The sequence below is a fragment of the Athene cunicularia genome (assembly GCF_003259725.1).
Source record: "Athene cunicularia isolate RWA chromosome 12 unlocalized genomic scaffold, athCun1 chr12_part1, whole genome shotgun sequence".
NCBI lineage: Eukaryota > Metazoa > Chordata > Aves > Strigiformes > Strigidae > Athene > Athene cunicularia.
In genome coordinates, this window is record NW_020799116.1 from 21,268,515 (window position 1) to 21,292,032 (window position 23,518).

The following is a 23,518-nucleotide window of genomic DNA, read 5'->3' on the forward strand; positions in this document are numbered from 1 at the left end:
AAATCTATCAAAATCATGCAAGAATAATTGATATTTAAGTATTTGCATATCCTTGCAAGGACAGGTCATGAGATTTCAGGGCCATCAAAAGCTAGCCAAAAATGCATTCCAAACACTAAATGAAATCCAGATTTAGACTCAACACACAGTATATCCAACAGAAAGATTTCAGTTGCTAAAAAACTGAAAGGCATATATTCTAATAACAACTGTAAACATTATTTTATACATTTCTTAAACTCTTCATCTATGACATTTATAATACACTGTAATATTTCTGTATTTTTTAAAACAGACTACTAGAAAATATTTTCATTACCAGCAAGCAGAACAGGAGTTTGATGATCTAGTATTTGGAAAAATGGTAGTGAAACTAGGAGTGTAAATATTTGAGAAAAAAAAAATCAAAATACCAGACAATAAAAATACTATGAAATGTGGAAAACAATACCATAGGCACTGAGAAAAGATCTGAAATAGACATTGGTATGTATCATGAGAATGGATTGCTGCAGACTAATTACAAACCTTTTTAATATGTATCTTCAAGAAAAAAGTATGCCACTCCTGTTTATAACTGCTGGAGGGGAAGAGGTAGGAAGGGTTTCTTTGTTAAAAGAGACAGAGCTTCTGGGACGAGGAGGAGCTTGAAAAAGGGAGAGGTCAAAACAGCTTTTGATCCTTTGGATATGCTATTACAGCTCCCAGCAAAAGTTTTAGACCAGGATATTTATTAAACATCTAAAGAGTCTGAGGGAGCATCAGCTTTCTGGGAACGATGACCCTGTGTATTCCCGTACAGATACTAATAGTACAGACAGACTTCCCGACCAAAGTTAGGTGTCAACGTTTGTTAAAAAAGAAGTGCAAGTTGTCAAAAACAACTTTGAAAACACATCTTAACAGCTAACACACCTTCAGAAGACCTTGTTGACAGTGCTGAACTTAACACATGCTAATGCTTAGCCAAGCTGTTCAAAAGGCAAATTCACAAATAGTAAAGGAAAAACAATCTTGTTTGATGAATCATATTTTGGTTTGCTCAGGTGTTAAGATTTGTTTTTCATTTTGCATGTACTTTATAACTGAATGATATCAAAGGCTTGCTTGCTGACTCAGATACTAGCAAAAACACTGCTGAAACACAAAAACTGACCAAGATAGCTGAGGGTTTGTACCTGGACTAAACCAAAAGTAGTACTTTAGCCCAAACTCAGGCACCCAGGTTGAGCACCTAAGGTATGATTCAAATCCTGGGACAGACTCCAGCTGCCACTCCTGTTCTGTATGTGTATTAATTACTGAAAAATTCATTACATTCTCCATACAGTATAGCCAATGCAACAGCAGCTGATTTAACACTGCGTGAGGGAGCCAGGAGTGCGAATGATTGTGTATCTCAGCTGCAGCAGTATCAGCAACGTCTCATCACTTTTCTGCTGTGGAGGATACTTGTGCAGCAAAGATTTTCTACCCCGAATTTGTGCAACAGCTCACATCCTCAGGGCCCACTGAACACATAGAACAACGTGTTAGTGCCGTTTCACAGAAAGGCACCGATATTTCATGAGCAGCAAAAGCTGCTAGGTCATTTCTGGGGACATTTTGAGAAATTTCTTTGAGCAGTTAAATATTTTATTTGTTAAATACAGAGGAGAGAAAGGAATTGAAAGCAGATGGGGAAAAAAGGTATTATATCAAGTGCAGTTGCAGTCTGTAGGGACATCTGATGGCCTAGTTCTACAGACCCTACTCAACCATTAATCTTGTAATTATTATTGAAATTAAGCCGGACATCTGTTCTGCCACCAACTAAGAAAATAAAACATTTCCACTATAATAACAGTTGGTTAAAAATGCCTTGGGCGAGTATCTCCCTACATGTGGGCCACAGCAGTGATATGCCTTACTGCTGTGAAAGACTTCAGTGTTAACTAGACATGGATACTCAATGCGGAAAGGGACTCAAACCTGTTTTGTTAAACTATTTTCAAATGATTTCAGCCTGTAAGACTAGCAGCAGGGGGCACGTATTGTTGATTGAAGCGACACACAACACAAGCGTAGAGCTACAAAGAGATGGTTCTTTTTTCTTTAGGTACCCATCTAAGGGAGTGATTTGCCAGCTGGCATTCACTGGGTGTAGAGAGGAATTTATCAGAGTTCTTCCAATTTCTTACTGCAATCTCACTTTTGTTTTTCCAACAGTAGCAATACAGATACTTCTGTTACAACAGACGAGAACACATGAAATTATCTCAAGTCTGAAGAGAAGCCCAAGATATACTAAACTCTGCACAAAGATGATTAAGTTTGTGCCAAAAGCAAACACTTTTTCCAAAGCTATCACAAAACACCATTATTTGTCACAGGCTTAATAGTATCTTCACAATACCCGTCGATGCAATTACAATGCATACCTCCTTCTATCCATATCATCTTTTAATAGGTTAATTTTAGACCAAATGACAGCAGCTTTTAAAAGTCTCTCAAAACGCATTTTATCACAAATTACATAGCCTCACAAGCAACCATCTTTTTCTTCAGTGTTAACACTGCTAAACTCCAACTCTTCCCTGCAAAAATCTAGATTCATTTGCCTGCACCTCAAAGCTCCTTATATAAAAACACACCCAAATTCAAAACACTGTAGCACATAAGATTTAAAAAGACACTTTAAATTTTTTTGAAGAAAGTTTATTATTTCATTAGACCATAATGCGTTAAATTGCAGTAATTCCAGACAGACAAGTTGATCCGAACTGTAAATTGATGGAGATGGTTATTTATGACCTGCTTCAAGACAAAGCTTGCCCTCTTCATAATTGTCTGCCCCATCATCCAAAAGGAAGATTAAAAGAGACAGTATAATTTCAGTTGGAGCGGGGTCATAACAGCAGCATAATCTGCAAGCAAACAATGAGATACTTTCAGAGTCAAACAGAAACATGAACACCATTAACTATGTTCTTTCAGAACATTTAACCACAGGTACATTTTGCTTGCTTTGTTCTAGAGAAGAGGAAGATTCCACACTATGGAGGTTCCCATAAAATGAAGACAGACAAGACAAGATAGCTGAACAAAAAAAAAAAAAAAAAAAGGGGGGGAGTGTCAGATTAACAAATTAAAGGTACCCTTTGGCCATAACCCACTGTTTTTAATTTGTTAAAGTTTTGTTAAACACCAATAAAATGACCACAACTGGTTCACAGCAAAACTCTGAATGTCAAACTTGGTAAAAGGTCAGTATAATCAGTGATACACAGATGTAGGTAAATACTCAATCTATTTATTACACACTTTTTTCCTGATTCTGCCCCTCTTCTTGTAAAGTAAACACACACATATCATAGATTTAACTGCTTATTAGATTTGTATCCTAACCTTCACATGGGACAAGAGAACGGTCGTAGGTTGTAGTTCATAATTAGATGTGAAATTACTTTAAGAGTTTACATACTAACTCATTGTAAACTACATAATTTACATACCTTTCAAGGCTGTAAGAAAAGGTTATTTAGTCACCAGAATTTATCCTAAACCAAAGACACCAGCAGTAGGTCGCATGCCTACCTACAGGAACCGGACACCAAAAGACCCTTTTGAATGTTCCCACCTATCAGCTCAACGATGCATCAGGGAATCACACTGAAGAATCAAGTTCAGTCACGTTTGTCGGATGAGAATACCCACACCAACTTTCATACCAATTCTGCGTGCCAACTTCTCATAGCTCTTACAGTCCAATCTTGGTCATTACTGAGGACTTTATGTTCTGACTGAGTACCAATCCTTAGACTAAGGTCAGTCATCTCAGCAGAACAAGTGGGCTTTCTCCTCGGGTTTCCAGACGTGCCCTTAGCACAGTGATTGCAAGCTGGCTTGTTGAAGGCTGCAGGAGCTTCCAGCACAGCCCTGCTGCCTGCAGCCCCTGGGCCTGGGCTGGGAGGCACTGCTCGGACAGCTCACTAACACAGGTGGCACATCAGCCAGCCATCAGATCCTTTTAGTCATGAACTCAGGAGGGTAGAAGGGTTTGGGGTTCTGGGGATTTTTCCTGTTGTTTTTAATATAAATAACACACTCATTTTCAGTTGTATATTGGAAGGAGAATCACGATTAAATCAGTCACAAATAAACTAGACGAGGAACAGAGGAGACACATTCTTTAAACAACAAGTAAAGCAGAAGAGAACAGATGCTTTACTTTAAAAGTACCTATGCAAGTACAACCTTTAAATACAATCCACTTTAAAATGTCATAAGAATTTAAAGCACACTGATGTAGTTTCATCATCTACTGTTGTCTGTACAAACTCACCTTCAAACTGTCACATTGCTACTGACTTGGTCTTCTGCTTGGCAATTTTCTAACCCAAGGATGCAGGTCAGCCATAAGTGTGCACAATCATCTAGGATGCATGACCCAGTACCAGACTTGGGAGGTAATGGAGGGGACTAAAAGAGTGGCTAGATTTTATTGCAAAAATAATTTGGTTCTAAAAAGCCTTGTCCCAGACTGTAATGCCGAAGCACTACGACAGCACCATAAAGCAGGCTGCTTTATATCAGCTCTTCCACCTCTCCTGCACCACTGCTTGAAACATTCTAAAAAGCTAGTAACTTCTTGGCTTTCACTATTTTCTTATACAGCGAGCAAGCCAGACATTTCATCATTGCAGAAAAGCAAGATAGCTTGAGGATGGCAACATTAAAAGAAAAAACCAAAACCACAAACAAAAACAAAAACACTAAATGCCCCCTTCTCATGCTTCACTACTAATTTTAAAATAGGAGGTTTGGAGAAACTTTGGCAGGAGGCAGAGATTTAAAAAAATAATCTACTGTGTGGGAACACAACTCTTCAAATTTACCAAGTACACCACAGAGCTAGATAGATCCCATGTAAGAGAGCTAATACAAATTAGTTCACTAAAGCCAAAATGAGATATTTAACTAAATATTTAACCATTTACTTAGTTTGTGTAATTGAGTAGGGGAGGTATTTTAAATATCAGGCTGAATTTCAAAGAAGGTCTCACAGTACAAAGGCAAGCAAAGGAACCCAAACACAGTGTTACAACAATTAAAAACAAAAATAAAATTTTTTAAGATTGTCCCTTATGATTGCAAACTCCCAAGAGGCAAATTGTATTCAAATTTAAAACCAAGAAGAACCCTCTATAGCCATTACACTTGCATGAAGTTTTAGTCACATCAGAATATTGGTCTTTACAGCTGCATAACTTTCATTTTCTCAGAAAAAAAAATGTGTGTAATTGTCAAAATAGCCATTAATGAAAAGGTTTTGGCAGAACAATGGATTCTGAAGGCAAAAATGACATGTTTAGTTCTCAGACTAAAGATGTAACTGAAATATTTGGAGTTTTCATGAGTAATTTGAGAATGTATAGTCTGAAGCTTCCTGTTCCATGTACTAAAACAATCCATTTCTTAACATTTCTGATTTAACAAGTCTGAGTAAGAGGTTAAAACATGCAAGAGTAAAACGATTACAGCCTCTCCCTAAAGCAGTCAGTAAGTTCAGGATCAGTTAGCAACTGTGCTCTAGATTTTTATCTAGAAAAATACATAAATAAGGTCACCGCAAAATTTTATGGAACCACAGTATCAAAAGCAACAAAGCAGCTGTTCACTCAAAAAAATATACCAGAAAATAGCTATACAAAGGTAACGTCTCTTCTTCTGCAGTAGATAACAGAAAACTCTTTTTCTCCACATTCAGAATATATGGCCAGCAGAAGTGAATTTGAAAATGAAAAATACTTTGTCCTCTGTCAACACCTTCCCCATGAAAAACTATCAGACACACACTGACCTGACATTCTGACCTTCAAAGCGTATTTCAATTCTATTTTTAAATTAATTGCTGGGAAAAGGCATGAGTCACAACCCTGCTTGGATCCCCCTCTACTGGACACTCACCAAGTGCTATGTTTATTCTAAAGTTTCCCAAGTCGGAGCAGGCTCTAGCATTACCTCCTCAATCAATTTAAAGAACACGGACCTTACGGTTCAGGTTCCTAAGCCACCCAGGAATACTGGCCTCAATATCCATCTTGGTCTTCCCAATCTGGCAGATGTTTGTTGCAAATACCAGGAAGCTCTGGGATACTATAAAGTCCAGCTCTCCGATGGAAGGGAATCGCGCTTGTTCAGCTGTATGCTACCTTGAGGCACCTTGTTTATGAGAAGGTTGCAGCTGTTACTCCCCATCTGTTAGTCAAACTCCCTGACGCTGAAGGTCAACCAAATCTAAAGAGAAACCCCACTGAAGCCCAGGTGAGAAACACAGTCTCTGCATTTGAAACAAAGTCAGGTGCATTCATACAGCCAGTATTTGAAGGGTCATACAGCCAGCCACCTGGAGGAACTGGCTACTCAAATACCTGGAAAAAGAAATGAGCAAGTGATAAAGAACATATCTTACACATGCTGATGGAAGAAGTCAGCAGCTTGTGTGGTACAGTTCTACGCACTCCCCAAATTTTAAGTTTAGGAGCAGCCAGACATCATACTGCTAGCCAAACAGGTTGCTTACAACAGTAGGCAAGTTTAGAAGGGACACAATATTCAGATTAAAGACTGTAAAGAGAAGTGGCAACCTGAATCTATGGTTAGGTAACCAGTCAAATTTTGATTTCCCGTTCATCCCATGTCATCTAGTTTATTCCCTCTAAGGCATAAGCTAGAGTTACATCCTTCACTGGCACTGCTGATCTCAGAGCCAGCTAGGCCCATGCTGCTGGCTCACCTACAGAAATCCTTCGTAGTTTCATTTGGTCCAGGCTCTTCATTACAAAGAAGCCTTTTAAGACATCAAGATATAAATCATCTGCATGGTTGCCTTTAATGAAAGTACCGTTACACAGGAAAAAAAAGGGGATGGAGCATGAAACACTAGCCTTGGTGAAATGCCCAAACCAGAAGGGAGGGATGTCTGAAGAACAGAATGAAAGACTTGAGAATTAAGTCAAAAAGAGAAACAATAAAACAATAAAGCAGTATGGAAATGGAGGAGTAAGGTATAAACAGCAAAGTTACAAATGGGATGAAAAGCTAAAGTGACAATTTTTTGTAAAAGAACACACACACCTCATTATGACAAAGAGTTAGTAACATATTCCCATGTACTAACTTCCCATGCAACAATCACTGCTTATTTTAGTGGATTACAGCTGTACGACCATAAGAAATCATTTCCACATACTGTCAAGGAACTTCAAAAGTAACTAACAAGTCTGAAATCAATCTCTCTTCTCTTAAAAGTTTTACATAGCAAAACGTTGTAACAACTGCATAAAGTATTTTATATTAACAATAGAGAGGAGTTCAGACTGTAAGCTGCTCTAGGCTATGATTCATTCATGGCGCTCTGCCAAAAAATAAATACATTCAAGACCAATGGCCTCAAGGGGAAAGGTAGGCCACTTTTTAAAAAGCACAGAGATAAATGATTTACAGAACAGAATACAGTTTAAGATTTCAGCCTATATGGATGATGAGGAAGGACTTTCTTACGTCTCACAAAGATTTACTGCACAGACTCAAACACTGGCAGTGTATCAACAGATGGAGTAAACTAGGAACTATTAAACTGGGATTTGCAAAACTCTCTCCAAAGAGCAAGAAATGACCCATTATATTGCTGTACACAAAGAAAGTTCATAAAGCCAAATCAAGATATGCAATGGGTATTTCAGCCACGTAAGACAAACATGGCCAGTTCAGATTACAGGCAAACTCTACAGTAAAGTAACACCTGTAAAGGGAAAGACCAATCCACTGGCAGCGTGACAGACTGTTTAAAGGTTGGGAGGGTTTGACACCATACAGCATCTGCTGCACATAAAAATGTTTAATTAGCTGCTAAACAGCAAGTGGTACATTCCTATTTTTTTCTATGAGAACATATCTTGAATAAATGCTCTGGCTTAGCTAGCAAGGCTCAGAATGAAGATAGCTGTTTCACTACAGGAGCTGAGGCCAACTCATTCTCACACATCAGATTGACTTGTAATTGACTTCCAATGTTTTGAACCACCATTTCAGTAGCAAGCACCTTCTGAAACACTTTTAAATGTGTCTTACATTAATATTCAGAAGATTATCACTAACGGCATTTAAAAGGAAGCTGCTCTTAAAACGCTTCTCTACAGTTAAAACTGCATTTCGGCATTTTAAAAAGTCTAGATTTAACTGCTGCTCATCCCCAAACTTAGCAGTAGTGAGGAACTGCAGAGAAGGAGAAACACTGAGTCTCTTGCACTGCAAGATATCCTCACAGGATATTCTTTTTAAAGTTCTGGTATACACACATCTCTGGGGTACCCTTGTCTCAGTAAAAGGGAAAACAGGCACAACTTCAAGGTAACCAAACAAAACCACCACAGGGAACAAGCCATTAGGATCCAGCCTTGCCTTACACTGCAGCCATAACCCAGGAGGGGTTCGGCAGTGTCCAACTGTACTGAGACATCACGTAAGATTTTTCTAAAATTTCTTTACTTCTCTAGATTCAACCCCAAGCCATACGTTGTCATTAATCTCCAAAAGGAATTGCATTACCTATTCAACAACAGTAGTAATGTATGTGCTTTAAGCATGTGATTAGATGCTCTGCTAGTAAGAATTCTCAACCAGATGTTGAGCAATCTTATGACACATGATCTCTCTCAACCAGTGTTTGAAGCAGTTATATCAGTGCCAGTGTTTTCACCTCCTGTGGTGCTGTTATTTAACAGGTTTAAAAAGCCCCATCCTCACACCTTTTTGTGAAAAAAGAAAAAAAGTACACATTAGTCAGAATGGTTTTGTTCAATTATGTTACTTCCCAGTATGGCTCATTATGTAAAACTTCACTTAATTGCACTATTACAGCAGGAAAGAGTGAGCTCCTTAAAAGGTAAGATTGACTGGTTTTGTCACTGCCTACTTTTTAAGATTTGGTCATACTGCTTATTCTGCATATTTTGCTCCATCTGTACACCACAGATGTCCCTTTTTTATAGAAACGTACGAGCTGAAAGGAAAAAAAGAGTACCTAGAAAAGCCTGCATCCTTGAGGGAATTATGGGAATTACAAAAATGCAATAGTTACATTTTCATTTACAGTTATAAAGAGGAGATAAATGAGGCAAAATTCGGAATAAAATTTCAGTTGTTCACCTTAATTATCTGGTAATGTATTCAGTATATGGAAGAGATGTCTAACAATCCAATGTGCAGCAATTGGCATTTTTTAAAAACAAAAACAACTATATTTTTCTGCTTACGGTTTTCACTTTCCAGAAGTTGACTACAGGGAACAGAATTTACATACACACACAGAGAAAAACACAATTTCACTAAGAGTGATCTCACTGAATTTGTCAAAGACAAATCCTCCCCAGTGGTGAGCATCCTCTCCTTTAGGAGGAATTAAAGCTCACTTAAACCTTTTTCCACACAGCCTTAAAAGAAAATACACAACTACAAAAGAAATCCCAGAACATATAAAATCAATCGTTTTGCTAACTATTCATGCAGAAGGTTATTTCTGAAATTGTCCTGCTTCCTACAAGGAAGTGAGGTGATAACACCAAATTGCTGCTGTAAAAAAAAATTAAGGAAAAAAAAAAAAAAAATCAATCTTTTGCCCATACTCCTGCCCATATGCAGCTTCCCCTACAGCGTACTTCATTTGGGACAAAAAAAATAAAAGCTGTTCCCTCATTAGGTGACTAAACCAGGCAGTTCTGCCAGCAAGCACTGCACTTCTTACCTGGTAACTATTTCATCTGGAAGGTCGTGACTCCATCCTGGATCTTTTCTCATGCCGTTCATTTGTCCAAAAGTTTTGTATCTGTCGGGGTCTGTTTCTACCACTGGGATCAGTATTCTCTGTTCTTAAGAATTTTCCACCAAGCATACCTAAGTAAGTCAACATCTGATTTCAGATTTCTTTTTACTAGAGCTTATGCTGAGATGTATAAAATCATACGGTTATTTCAAGTCTTCACTACATATGAATTTAATTTTGAGGTGGATAGGGTATATTTTGTATAAAAGACTTCTAGATTATCCAGAAAGGAACCTCATGCAAACAAAAAAATCCAGCCAAAACCCAAGGTTAATATAATTTAAGCCGTGGCTTAAATTCCCTAGCTCCATTTTTTACAACATAATCTTTTCAAACCAGGGACTTTGGCCTCTTACTAATAGGGACAGAGAATGCTAGTACCACACACACAAACATTCTCTAGTTGAAGACACTTCTTTTGAAGAATATGCCACCATAAAAAGTTAGTCAGCCTAACATTAGAAAAGGGACATTTGAGGCAATATGCCTTACAAATTCTAGGTCTATCATCAACAGATAATGCCAAGTGTAAGGAACCTGCCTATGACCGTAGAAAGTTACTATTTCACAGTGATAATGTTTTCCAAGAAAATAAAAAAAGGGACACATTTCCTGACTCTAGATTCAAATTTTGCCACTTTACACTCAAATATTTTTAAACAATATTTTAAAAGTACCCCTGTTATTAAAGTATGCTTCAATGAGTCATATTACATATATTAATATATTTTCTGTCTTTCTTAAATTTATACTTTGAACCAGCAGCCAATTTTATTCCAATAATTTTTTTAAGATCAGTAAATCAAATGTAGCTTGAGATGGCCCTACTGATCATATAATACACAAGAAAAAAAAAATGCTAATAAGGTAAGATGCATTTTATTTCCATTTTTTTACCTTTAAATTATTTTTATCATTGTCACTCTCACAAATAAAATTAAGTGTTCTCTCAATTTATTTAAGAAAAACATCCAAAATTAGCAAATCCACCTGACTCAGTGCAAAAAATATTTACAACAGATGCTCCAAATTTATTGTGTCACACATGAATACTGCCAGAAATGTCCATTCTTTAATAGCATAATTAATGTAACATGTCATTTAAAAGTCCAATTTTATTTAGCTTAGCTAATTTAATTAAGCAAGGGAGAACAATCTTTGTGGACAGTATTTTCAGGGAAAAAAAATAAATCAAACAATCAAACAATAGGTAGTTTCATTCATAAAATTCTCAACTTTAAAGCACTTGAGACTTCTGCCAACAACACACATTTCATAAGTCTGCACAAGTAGGTCTTGAAGGTCAATGGAAGTATGACTTTCCTTCCAACTATGACACTTCTGACAGTGCTTAGCCATGAGCTGGGCAGCTGTCATCTGTGTCTCATCAAAGGAACATACAGTTATTTTATGAAAGGATCCGATACCTGACAGGCTTCTCACTTCAAACACTCTTTCCCATGCAAAGTCATTGTTGAAGTTTTTAGATTCAGAATGTCACCCATCTGAGAAAAAAAATTTACCTTTCATGAAGTCTACCCTTCCCAAAGCACCCAGTAAGCTCTCTCAGAAGTTGTCTAAGGATGAACTTGTAAGTGTAGAAATAATGTATTTTGAGAGGACAGTTTCATATCTACTTAAAACTCAATGGACTCTCCAGTTCTGTAAGTCCTTGACAGAAGTAAAATTCTGACAGTGAATACTTTGAAAAAGCCTGAGGGTATTTTCAAAAATAGAGCTAGCAATACATAGAAAATTAGTGGCTTTGGTTTTAATTCATATGTACAATCAATCCTTTTTACTCAGGGTTTCTGAAAATCCAAGCTATAGTATACAGAAAAATCTATTTTGGTATTTACAGAGTATAATTCCTTTGCCCTATTACCATCAAACTTTCCCCCACTAACAAAAAAACTTCCTACTTTAGTAGTAAAATTGGGCATGTAAATTATTAAAACAGACTGCTTAAATACACTTCAATCTTCTCAAGTAGGCAAAACAGCATCTGCAAAATATTTAAAGAAAAAGTACCATTTACCCATACACAGTATGTCAAAACTCAAGATGTCTTCCTTAACCATCCTTTTGTCATTTTATATAATTTCTTCATACTGTAAGTTATAGATTTCTTTGCCCCTAAAAAAGAAAGATATAAAACTCAGAAAATATGAACATTTAGGAAGGCTAATTCAAATAGTAGGTTCTTACATTAAGTAAAATATTACCCTGGAAGAATGACAACCTAATCCATCAGGCAGACATACAAATAGTCGTCTTCTCACATTCATAACACAGCAAATAATGACACAAAAAATTACTTTTAATAGTATCAGAGCATGAGAAATAGAACAGGTCCATTCTGAAGGCCTGATGATGCTGCATACAAGTACACTGTATAGACAATGACCAAGGTATAGCAAATGTAGAGCTTCATGATAAAACTCTGAACTAGTACAGAGGGGAACTTTTGATTTACATCATTGTTCCTAAATGAAGGCTTTTAACCCAACTGTGTCTACCGCAGACCCTCACCAAACCAATACATTACGCTTTCCAAGCCCTTTCTGATCTACTGCTAGTAGGCATGTCCAGCAGAGTAGGATTGTACTCTGGCCTGGTAATGGACACCAGCAACCCAAGAGACCACATTCTGCAGCAGGATGCCCAAGCAGGACTATTTAGAGAAATCCTGGCTGTTAAGTGTGCTGGCCACATCTGTGAGAAGAATCTAATTATCAAAGAATTTTGGCTCTTGAGACTCAGCAAGAACTACAGCTATGCCCACAGGTGTGCAGCCAAAATTTTACTGAAGGGATAAAAGGAAAGGAGAGAGGGAGAGAGAGAAAGAGAGGCATGAACCAGGACAAAAGAACAGTCTGCTCAAGCAAGACAAGCAAACTCTGCATGACTGGTAGGCAAAAAGCTTTATACTTCCAAATCCTACTTTACCAATTTCATCTGCTAATCAGCTTTCAGTTAGCTTTGCTTGATGCTAGACACCAGGCACTTGGTTGCCTTGTAGGCCAGTTCTACAGAGTTAGAATTGAGAAGCATCACACTGATGCCCATCTTGCTTGATTAAATGTAATCAAACACTGAACACCACCAGCAGCCTTCCAGGACAAACAAACCCAGAACATTGCTATGCAAAGGCTTGTGAACTAAAAATGGAAACAGAACATTGTTTTTTTCATAGGAAACGTGCTGCTGACTGTTGAGGTGGAAATCTGTTTTGGTTTCAATAAGTTGGAAAGTACATTATAACCTCCTTGAAAATTTTGTTATTGCCTCATCTGAACTAATGGCAGCTACTATTTCAAAAGAGAAATGCACATCTCCAAGAAAATAAAATTGCTCAACTTGCATAATGAAATTACATCTGTGTCCTTAGGTAAAAAAAATAATACTGAAATGATGATGGGTATGGAAAACCAGATTAATAAGGCATATACCCGGGTGAACCTGAAGGAAGCAAAAATAATGAGATTATGACAAACAGCTATAATTTGACAACAGTGCCAATATCAGCAGCATACCATGGAAACCAATGGGAATATCCTGTCACAAGGATGTTGTCTGGACCAGTTTTGCTTCAGAATAACCTACCTGTCACTCGTTTATAATAAACCTCACATGCAGCCAGAATAACTGTCATAGCATCATCCTGCAGTAGCCCACAAATAGTGAACTTTGGTAAATACCATACCATCACTAGGCCTACAAAGGAGGAAAGCAGTTCTCAATTTTCAGAAAGATACAGAGGGACTTTGCAGCAGTCATTGCCTCCAAGCTTTTAAAAATTTTAGATACAAAGGGACTGAGGATGACTCACACACGATTTGTAAAGCGTACCATTAAACACTTTCTGAAGTTCCACCAAAGATGAGCTTTCTCTTACAGACCTAGAGTAAAAAAAGATAGTCTTTTTCTGGGTTTAGTCATCTAGTATTTGAAAACTTAAAACCAAAATATTATTAGTCTTGGCATTTCAGCAGAGTTCTGAAATCCTTGCCAGTGGAGCTACTTACTTTTCCCCCTTCCAGCTTTTTTTGATTAACCCCACCCCCCACCCCCCACAAAAAACCAACATAAAATACAGAGTGACTTTTCAGATTACACCAGAGTCTAATCACACCCTTACAAATTCAAAACTGAAAAGGCAAGTTTTTAATGCTGCAGAAAATCTTTGACACTTACATGCAGAGATTAAAAAGTATGGTACATTATACTTACTACAATCTTTCTTATATTTATTTAATAGAACACAGTTTACCTGACAGGACTGGCAAAGTACACAGAAGCAATTTAGCCAAAAGTCAAAAAGTATGAAACTCCAGAAGACAAGGAAAGATCTTCTGGAACAACTGAGCAACTCTGACCCAGGTTTAGCCATCTACTGCACTGGACTTTTTTTTGAGGGGTGGGGGAGGGAGGGGGGGAGAAGGGTATGATAATATTTGATTTTGAAAAGACCTTAAAAAGTAATAAAATTAAGATAAAATACTTAAAGTTCAAGATTCATTCAGTATTAGCAGTCCGGAGTCACAAGAATTCAAGTGAGTATGCAGTAATATGGAAAAGTGCATACTCTAATATCTGAAGGAATGTGATGGAGAGTAAAAAGCCTGTAACAAATATGCTATATATAATCAGTTTTGCACTTCTCGTGTCTCTAATTGCTATTTAAATAAGCTTAACTTTACCTTTTGTAAGTAATCATCCACACATATATTTTCAACTTACAGAACCACGTTCATCCCATATGCAAGCTCAAACTTTTCTGTATCTAATAGTTTTTTGCTAAAAAGCAAGCACACTAATGAAGTCACGATGGGCTTTTCTTTGCAGTATCTCAAATAACAAGTAAATAATTGTGTAAAATCTGTAGTGCCTCACATATCTGCATTAAAATTGCACACAGTGTAAGAATTCCAGTTGCAGAATAAGGGTAGAGTGAGCTCAGGCATAGCACATAAGTGAAAGAAGTGGTTCCAAGCTCCAAAGTTAAAACTATATAACTGTACAGCTTTGAAAATTACCCTCCAGTCTCCCAGGTACTATACTTGCAGGACACAGCCCCTCGAATACTGAAATTGCTGTGCCAGAATTGATGTTGTTCTGCCATTCCAATGAAGCAAGCACAGCGTGTGGCAAATCAGCAGTAACACAGCTGATACAGCCCTGCAGGACTGTAATTAACGGTGCTGGCACTGCAGCCTGCAAGTCAGCTTGTTCTATCACCCTGCCAACCTACTCTGCCTCTTGCAGCAGCTCAACGTAAAGAGATTTTTCCCCTTCATATTTTCCCCCTGCAGGGAGCACTCTACTGAACTCCACCCACTACAGCCTTATGTAATAAGATGCTTACATTTCTGCCCTAGCACATTATGCTACAAAGCAAAATACAGGTTTATACATACAGCTGGTTTCTTAAAGCAGCCCTCAGGGTGATGAGTCACATCTGTAGTAAAAGTTAATGGTTGTAATTATGGCTCAGTCTCAGAATCTGAAGCACTTGGACCACATGAAAATGTCTTTCTACTTTAGCTATGAATCTATGACTTGGTGGTTCCACCTCCCCTTTAGATTTTTCCACTATATGATACAGAACAAAGACCTAATACACATGGAATCAAGACCACAAAATTTCAGTGTCAACACAAGTTGTATCTGGTTTTACTTAACAATCCATGTTGGGTTTTTTGGAAGTGTTAGTGTTGCAAGATAGTAATCTGGCTGTAATAGAAGTCCCCCAAAGCTTCCTTGTAGATATGCCTGGCTGTGGTATATACTTCATTTCCATTGAAAAGGACTAATGCATATACTGCTGAAGACCTGTCATGTGGAGGCAAATAGTTATATACTGTTAGTGTATCGTGTACAGACACATGCAAACTTTTTACACATATTTACAGTGAAGTACAGCGGTATGCAAAATCTGCTCAGGCAGCTGAGGAAGACAGCAGTTATCACAAATCCACAGAATATTTTATATCTAAAGCTGATCTTTATAGTTAAAAAAAATTTCCTTGAAGACATAGTATACTCATATCCCAGTTTTAAGAAAACAAATGTTATTCAGAGCAGCTGCAAGCATTTGTGCTAAAAGTATCCTGAACAATTCCTTCAACTGATGATTTAATTCACAGTATTTTATTTATAAGAAGCTTTCAAGGCTTGCAGCATTCCTCTAGTAAGATGTAAAGAAGAAATCTAAGCTGAAGAAGTATCAACATCTTCAGAGGAGTTAAATATAAGAACTTCAGAGTTAGTTCCCAAAGACCATGCAGACTCTGGCTATGTGGTAAAATAAATCAAATGATGGTGCCATCTCTAATGGGAAACAGAGAGGCAATCTCACCACAGACTCAAAGAAATACATAGGCACATTTTCAAAAACTAAATAGGGCATTTAACAACAAACAAAAACATAGAGCTTGAGCTCAACTTTAAAACCACATTGGCAGAGAAAGATGAAAAAAGTTCTCTTAAATGGGTTGAAATTCTTTATTTTGCTTGTGCTCTTTGCCAATACCATTAATAGACAGCCTGCCATCTCAGCAGCAACTATTCCTGATGTAATTTAGAAACATGCTGTACACGGGACTACCATGCTACAGAGCAGAGAATAGGCATTTCAATTTTTTTGTTAAGAAAAAACAATTGGCTAAGGAAATCATTTGCTGTCCCCCATTCCATTTCAAAAAGAATGTAATGAAAACTAAATTTTTTTGCAAGCAGACATAGGACAAAAGTACTTGCACAGTTACTAGGAAGAGCAAGAAAAATAGACAGAGCTTATTTAATGGAGTGACTGATTTCATTAATCTCTTTCACAATTCTTTTATTTTAGCTATGATTCTTAACAGAAGGACAGAGCCATAATACTTTTTCCTAAAGTCTACTAGAAAGTGTGAAAATAGGTCTTAGGGGAACAGAATATTCAACAAGATTTGGTTAAATAATGAGGAAAGAAATACACCATCCTGAGGGATTAAATTTAAAAGCTCAATACTTTCCTGTAATTCCCTGCATGAGTCAAGCAAATACTTTCAATGTAGTAGCCACAGTGTTTTGTCTGTGTACAGTATGTATCCACACGAATATTAGCTGGTGAGAGCCCCACGAAATGGGAAAGCAAGGTGAACAGCATTAATGCCTGCCCCCTAGTGACGAATTTTTTTAATTAAGAAACTGCAATTGGGAGAAAATCTTAATTAGAAAATACATCAAGATTTAACATAATCTCAATCATAAAAGTTTGGAGGGAAATATTGAAAAAAAAACCAAACAACCCAAACAGAAAACCACAACACAAAACAAAACAGGCAAAGGCTTCTACCTAACTCCCAGACCCATGGAAACCCATCCCTCCTAAAATCCAAGGCAGACCACTGAAGAGCATACAGACATCACATCAGAATAATACTGAGGTCAAGCCCCGGTCAGTTAAATTTAATTTCTTCTTTAATGTGCACTACAACATAGGTTTTTCTTACAAAAATACTATGTCTGTGCTTCTGTGCATTTTCAGTGAGCAAAGCTGGTGGTGGTGTGGTAAGGGCCACACCCAGGCTGGTCGGGGAGCAGGGCTGTGCCTCCATGAGCAAGTCAGGCGGAGCACATCTGCTGTGCAGCAGCACATGCGACAAGCACACTCCTCACCCTCCCTTCTCCAGCCAGGGCAGCCTGCGCAGCAACGCTCAGGAAGGTGAGCTCTACAGGCAAGCGCTGCATTCACTAAACAACATTCAGAGCTTAGGAAATGCCAGAAACGGTCCTTTTCCAAATCTAACTCATTTCCCTCAGAATATAATCTGGGAGTAACCCCAACAGATCAGCCCTGAGTTCTGTTGCTAATGGTTTTGGCCAGATTCTGGTCAGAAGTGCATAAATATGGTTAAAATAAAACAAACTAAATTATACTGAAAGTAACAAAACTAACCACTTCCAAGCCTCCTTGCTCAAATTTGGCTTGTGTTTCAGGCAAAGAATTGCAATTGCTTTGCTCTACCTGAATCAAACTTCAAAAAATGCATTTCCAACACTAGAAGGACTAGTAGAAAATACATAGTTTAGATACAAGGATTACTCTATGTAACTGGCTGGTTCAAACACAACTAGACTTTGTTTTTAAAACAAAAAAAAAGCCACTATATATATAAACCAAAAAAGCAATTAAGACAAAGGGAAAGAAAAGGCATTTCACAAATACCTAGTTTCAGGTGCACAAAACAGAACACATGGTAAAAATTACAAGTCCTACTAAAAGATGCATTAGGAGACCCCAAAAGTCCTAGGAACAATTTAGGCTGTATTACTGTATAACATATGGAGTTAACAATTACAAGGCAATTTTCTGTTCATCAGAAGAGACAGAGGGGAGCATAAATAATCTGACAAAGCTTAACTATTTTTATTCATACTCTGGCAGTTACAAACAAACAGCTTTGCTGCACACGTCAGGCTAGCACTGAACTCAACATGGTAACACTGGTTTTGACCCCTCCTCTCCAATTTTGCTCTACATGTTCTACATCCACTCTCCATGGATTTAGAAACAGATAGGTTATAAACTGATATTTCTAAATACAAATACAAGAAATCTTGACAACTAGGAGGAAATTTTGACAACAAACCCTAGAAGAAAACCATCAGGTTGGAAACCTTACAGTAGAAACTAATACCTGCAATCTGCCTAACTCATATAAATAAAAATTTGCTTTTCTTAGATGGAGTTATGTCCTTAAGTCTCCTCCAGCTACTAAACAAAGTTAGGCAATAGTTTTGTCAGAATTCTTCCAGTTAATAGAACTAGACTATTAACAGAAGGATATAAACAGTACTGCTCATTTCACTCAGCAGACTAATGGTCAACACTGCAACTTGTGTTTCTTTATTTTACAAGAAGGTAGGAAGTATAACATGGAGCCACCAAGTTTAATGGGAAGGGAACAGCAGCTGTAGAAGTCTGGGTAAGGATTGCTCAGTAGGAAACCATACAGCTGCTTTTAAAACCAGTAATGACATCATTTGTATATAATTGCTTTTGTGGAAGAATTAGGAATAGGTATGAATGAGTTCAGAAAATTATTTGAGCAACTTCATGCAAGCAGCAAAGATTTTTCACTTTGCAGGCATTAAGACTATCTCCTGATCAGAGTTTTAAGTAAATGAAAGCTCAGATCTTAAGTCTTCCTTATAAACTGAGCTGCAGTGCTTTCAACTTTTTAAAATGTAAAAATCAGGTCACCTTAAAATTAGATTTATTCCAGAACTCATAAAATAGGATGAAGCTCCAGCTATGTAACTGGCAGTAACTTACTCTGAGTTATGAAGATTTTGATAGCTGAAAGGCATCCCTAGTTTTCCCAGGTTTCTACCCAAGCAAATCCTTTTTTATTCCTGTCTACACCTTCTTTCACATTGACTTTTTAAATACTCATCTCTTTTTCTGAAGTAATTAATGTTGAAGTATGACTTACAGTAATATCCATTGCTCACCAAGTACTGTCTTCAAATACACACCTGTCTTCTGAGCCTGACAAAACCAGTGGGTTCTGTCAAAGCTCTCTCTCTCAAAACTCATCCCCTCCTTTATTTTATGACATAATCTCCATAACACCAATACTATGTACCGATCATTTAGAGACCCATCCACACGTAGAAACAGAATTATAAAGTAATTTCTTCAATTTTTTAATACAAGAAGAGCAGAACTAGTGCACATGAGCCAAATCTGGCCCACATATAAAATGAAGTCAGAAGTTGGTTTTTTGTTACTTTTGGGTTGTTGGGGGTTTTCATTTATTTATCTGTTTAAGAGTCATATAGACTCCAAACCCTTTTGGCATTTTACAATTTCTCAATAGTTATATAAAGCTTCTGCTTTAAATATTATTTATTTTCCAGGGGCTTTCAATCAGACACCCACAAGTTTATTCTCTAAACTCTTGTAAGAAGACAGTCTTGGGGCCCTGTAATTTTTAACTTGGGAAATCAGAAGGCCTATGTTGATAGACATCACACACATTCTTACCAGCTGTTAGTATGGTTTTAGCACTCTGCACTATACTGGAAGATCTCACAATTCCTGAAATGCCTGCAGACAGAAAAGCACACAGATGTTACCCATCTTAGCAGTTTCGTGGGGATTTTTTTATCCCCCAACAAACATTAAAAAGTTAAATATTTTTCCAGTTATACAATCAAGCCAGACAGCCTGAAAGTAAAACATACACTTAAGCTGAGAAAGTTTCTATTCTGCTTTGTCACACTAATTGAAAGTATTTAAGCTATTTTAACTTGTTTTACATGTAACATACAGAAAAAAAAAAACCAACAAAGCAATATTAAAACACGTAACAACTAGTAGGAATTGATCAAATTAATTTATTTAGCATTCCCATTATTTATCTAAGATGATTAGTCACAAAGGATTCAGAATTGTTTCATCTAAGTGCTGGTAGATTAGCTTTCTAGAGCAGAACAAATTACACTCATTACTTACTTCAATATGAAATTGGGACTTTGCACTTCTCTGATCAAGTAGAGATGCCTACAATGTGCAGTGTTTATCTGGCTTTATTTAATTATCAGCTTTTGGAGATCAAGCCTGTTAACCACTCTGCACTGTGGCACATCCAGTTCTCATTGTCCAGTGGTTCTTAAGTATTACTGGAATAGTATATAAAACATCAAAACTCTTTTTGAAAAGTATTATCTGTTCTAATACATATATATAAAAGCATACTGATAAGTGCAGAACAAAACTACTGCACATTATGAAACACTTAAAAATGTAGAAATGCAGTCCCAGAGTTAGTCTTCCAAACTGAAAGTTATTCTTCTGCATTAACCAGAATGTAAAATATAATTTCAAATATTATTTTTAAAATCTTGTTTCAAAGCTACTTCTATGATGCAGAACAAAGCTTAGGGAAATCCATGAATAAGTAAGGGGGATACAATATTCCACTGGAAAATAATTTGGGGAGATAGGGGTAGGGAGTGGAAGGGAACAAATCATGTTGAGCTAGTAGAATACCTAGGACATTGCAATTCAGCTTGAGTAATCAGCTTTCTCTTGTAGGATTAGCAACTGGCTTGTGTCCTTTGCCTAGATTCTTGAATTAGGAAAATCTTTTGGCCACAAAAGCGAAAGAGGAGATTTTATTTGTTCTCTTAAGAGCATTAACATGCTTGGCTTAAGACTAGATCTATCCAGTGGTTTGATACTGAACTGCTGTACCACTGTGCACAGCCCACAGTCACAGCCATGCCTACAATACCCTACATAAACACAGCTGCAAGCACAGTTAGCTCAGGGTGGGCAACTCAGAGCTCTCACACTGTGTGTGCAAAACCAGGCTGGGCCATGAGTGGATTGGGAGCAGCCCTGCAGAGAAGGACATGGGGTTATTAGTGGATGGAAAACTGTGTCAGCAACATACACTCGCAGCCCAGAAAGCCAATCGTGTCCTGGGCTGCACCAAGAGTAGTGTGGGCAGCAGGTCAAGGAGGGGATTCTGCCCCTCTACTCCGCTCTCGTGAGAACCCCCCCTGCAGTGCTGTGTCCAGCTCTGGGGGCACCAACATCAGAAGGACATGGACCTGCTCAAGCGGAGCCAGAGGAGGTCATGAAGATGCTCAGGGGGCTGGAGCTCCCCCCTGTGAGGACAGGCTGAGAGAGTTGGGCAGTTCAGCTGGAGAAGAGAAGGCTCCGGGGAGACCTTACAGCAGCCTCCCAGTACTCAAAGGGGTTACAGGAAAGGTGGGGAGGGACTCTATCAGGGAGTGTAGGGATAGGACAAGGCATAACAGTTCTAATCTGAGAGAGGGGAGATTTAGATTAGATATAAAGAAGAAATTCTTCCCTGTGAGGGTGGTGAGACACTGGCACAGGTTGCCCAGAGCAGCTGTGGCTGCCCCCTCCCTGGAAGGGTTCAAGGCCAGGCCGGACGGGGCTTTGGGCAACCTGGGCTGGTGGAAGGTGTCCCTGCCCGTGGCAAGGGGGTGGGACTAGATGGACCTTTCCAGCCCAAACCATTCTATGGTTCTATGCAGCTCATAGCACTGCAGCTCCTGCTCCCCAGATTTGGTTATTACCACGTTACTGTTGCAGTCCAGCCATCACAGCACAGAAGCTGCCATAGATTGGCATGAAAGAAGCTGGACACCAGGTGAATTCATCCTACACTGTCAATGGAGAATGGTAACTCTCAGGAGCTTTTTTTCCCCCAAGCAGAAATCAGCATAAGAGCTCAGCAGTTGGCTAGTGTCTAATGGTTCTTAGGTGTCTAGAGTTTCTGCTGCGCTGAAGAAACTTGCAGAATTTACCACCTGGAACTAAGATGCATCAAGTTCTTTAGAGATGTAAAGAACTGTTCAGTTAAGTGTTTTCATTTTTCTGCAGTATAATAAAATACTTATGTCTGCAGCATTAGCTATAACTTCCTCATTCCACATAATCTTGCCTTAGAGAAGTTGTGATGATGAGAAGCACCTCAGTCTTTTTCCTCAAACCTTGAGTTGTCTGCCAGAGCTCACATATCTGGACTATGATGATTGGGAAGGATAATGTCAGCAAGCCAGAAATTTAACTTAGCATTGCAATGTATGACTGGTAGGATATATAGCTTAGTGTTTAGATGAAGTTATGCCAGCCAATGAAAACCTGAAGATGTAAGCATCCCAAATAGAGTTAGGTGGTCTAAGCAGGCCACACTAATTCCTAAAGACTACTTCTTTCAGGACCCAAACCAAACATATCTTTCTATATCAGTAGGAATGCTATTTGCTAGAATCTCAGATAACCTGTTTGCAATCAGAAAAATACATTCCTAAAAGCATGGGTTTGGATCTCATGATTAATCTCTTGTTTTCTTCATCCTTCTCTATAAGTCATCGTCCTGAATTAGAAGAACATATACAATAAATCTGTATATCTAACAGGTCTTAAAGGAGATTATAGGCACTGATCTAGGCCTACCTTGATGTACCACAAATCCACAGTCTGGGTCATGGGCAACTTGCAGTAAAATTTCTTCCACATCTCTGTTTTTTCCAGGAGGGTCTACCAGAGAAGTTATCTTTTGTTGCAGAGTCCTTGGCAAAGCCATTAGTTGTGTAAATTGACCTTCTGGACTTTTATCAATCTGAATGATATAAAAAATAAGTCAGTAAAAACATTCAGTGTTAATAAAGTACATTCGCTTTTTCTTTTGGCTATCTTTGACCTCCGATAAACATCTCTAAGAATACAATCCATTTCACTTGTAAAAGTCATTGACCACGCTAAAGAAAACTTCCCAAGCACTGGGAAACGCAGTACCTCAGTTCTAACCTGAAAAATAACTCAATGCAAAGATGTTAATTTTTATCCAAGGGAAGACTAATGTACACACATGATCTTGCTGCCTCTGCAAGAAACTTTTCATTGAAACCGTATCATTTCTGCTCTATCCAATTTCCTTTGGAAACATAAGTACACTACAATGGAAAAAAAAAGTTCCCAAAAGACCACTTAGCTAGTTTCTTCTGCCTGAATATAATCAAACTATACACACACATTTCAAGTTTCCTTTGAAAAACATTTTCTCTCCTTTAAACTCAAACCACATCTGGTTCTTATAATTTGAAGGAAACATTCAT

The 23,518-nt window shown here is 37.9% G+C and overlaps 1 protein-coding gene across 10 annotated transcripts in view; it reads right to left on the reverse strand.

Annotated features, from left to right (window-relative positions):
* Positions 1 to 2,433: 2,433 nt before the first annotated feature.
* The window catches only part of TAMM41 (TAM41 mitochondrial translocator assembly and maintenance homolog), a 32,243-nt gene continuing 11,158 nt past the window's right edge, over positions 2,434 to 23,518 (reverse strand). Inside the window, exons 5-11 of one of the 10 annotated variants that reach the window (XR_003399289.1) lie at positions 22,857 to 23,022; positions 19,905 to 19,967; positions 11,897 to 12,001; positions 9,788 to 9,936; positions 4,325 to 6,413; positions 3,711 to 4,142; positions 2,434 to 3,078 (exon numbers count right to left, since the gene is read on the reverse strand). Coding sequence is in view for 4 of the 10 variants with exons in the window: in XM_026857416.1 (XP_026713217.1) it covers positions 11,925 to 12,001; positions 19,905 to 19,967; positions 22,857 to 23,022 (306 nt within the window). In the remaining 6 variants the exon portion in view is untranslated. The other 9 variants (XR_003399288.1, XR_003399291.1, XR_003399293.1 and 6 more) reach the window with 9 other exon arrangements.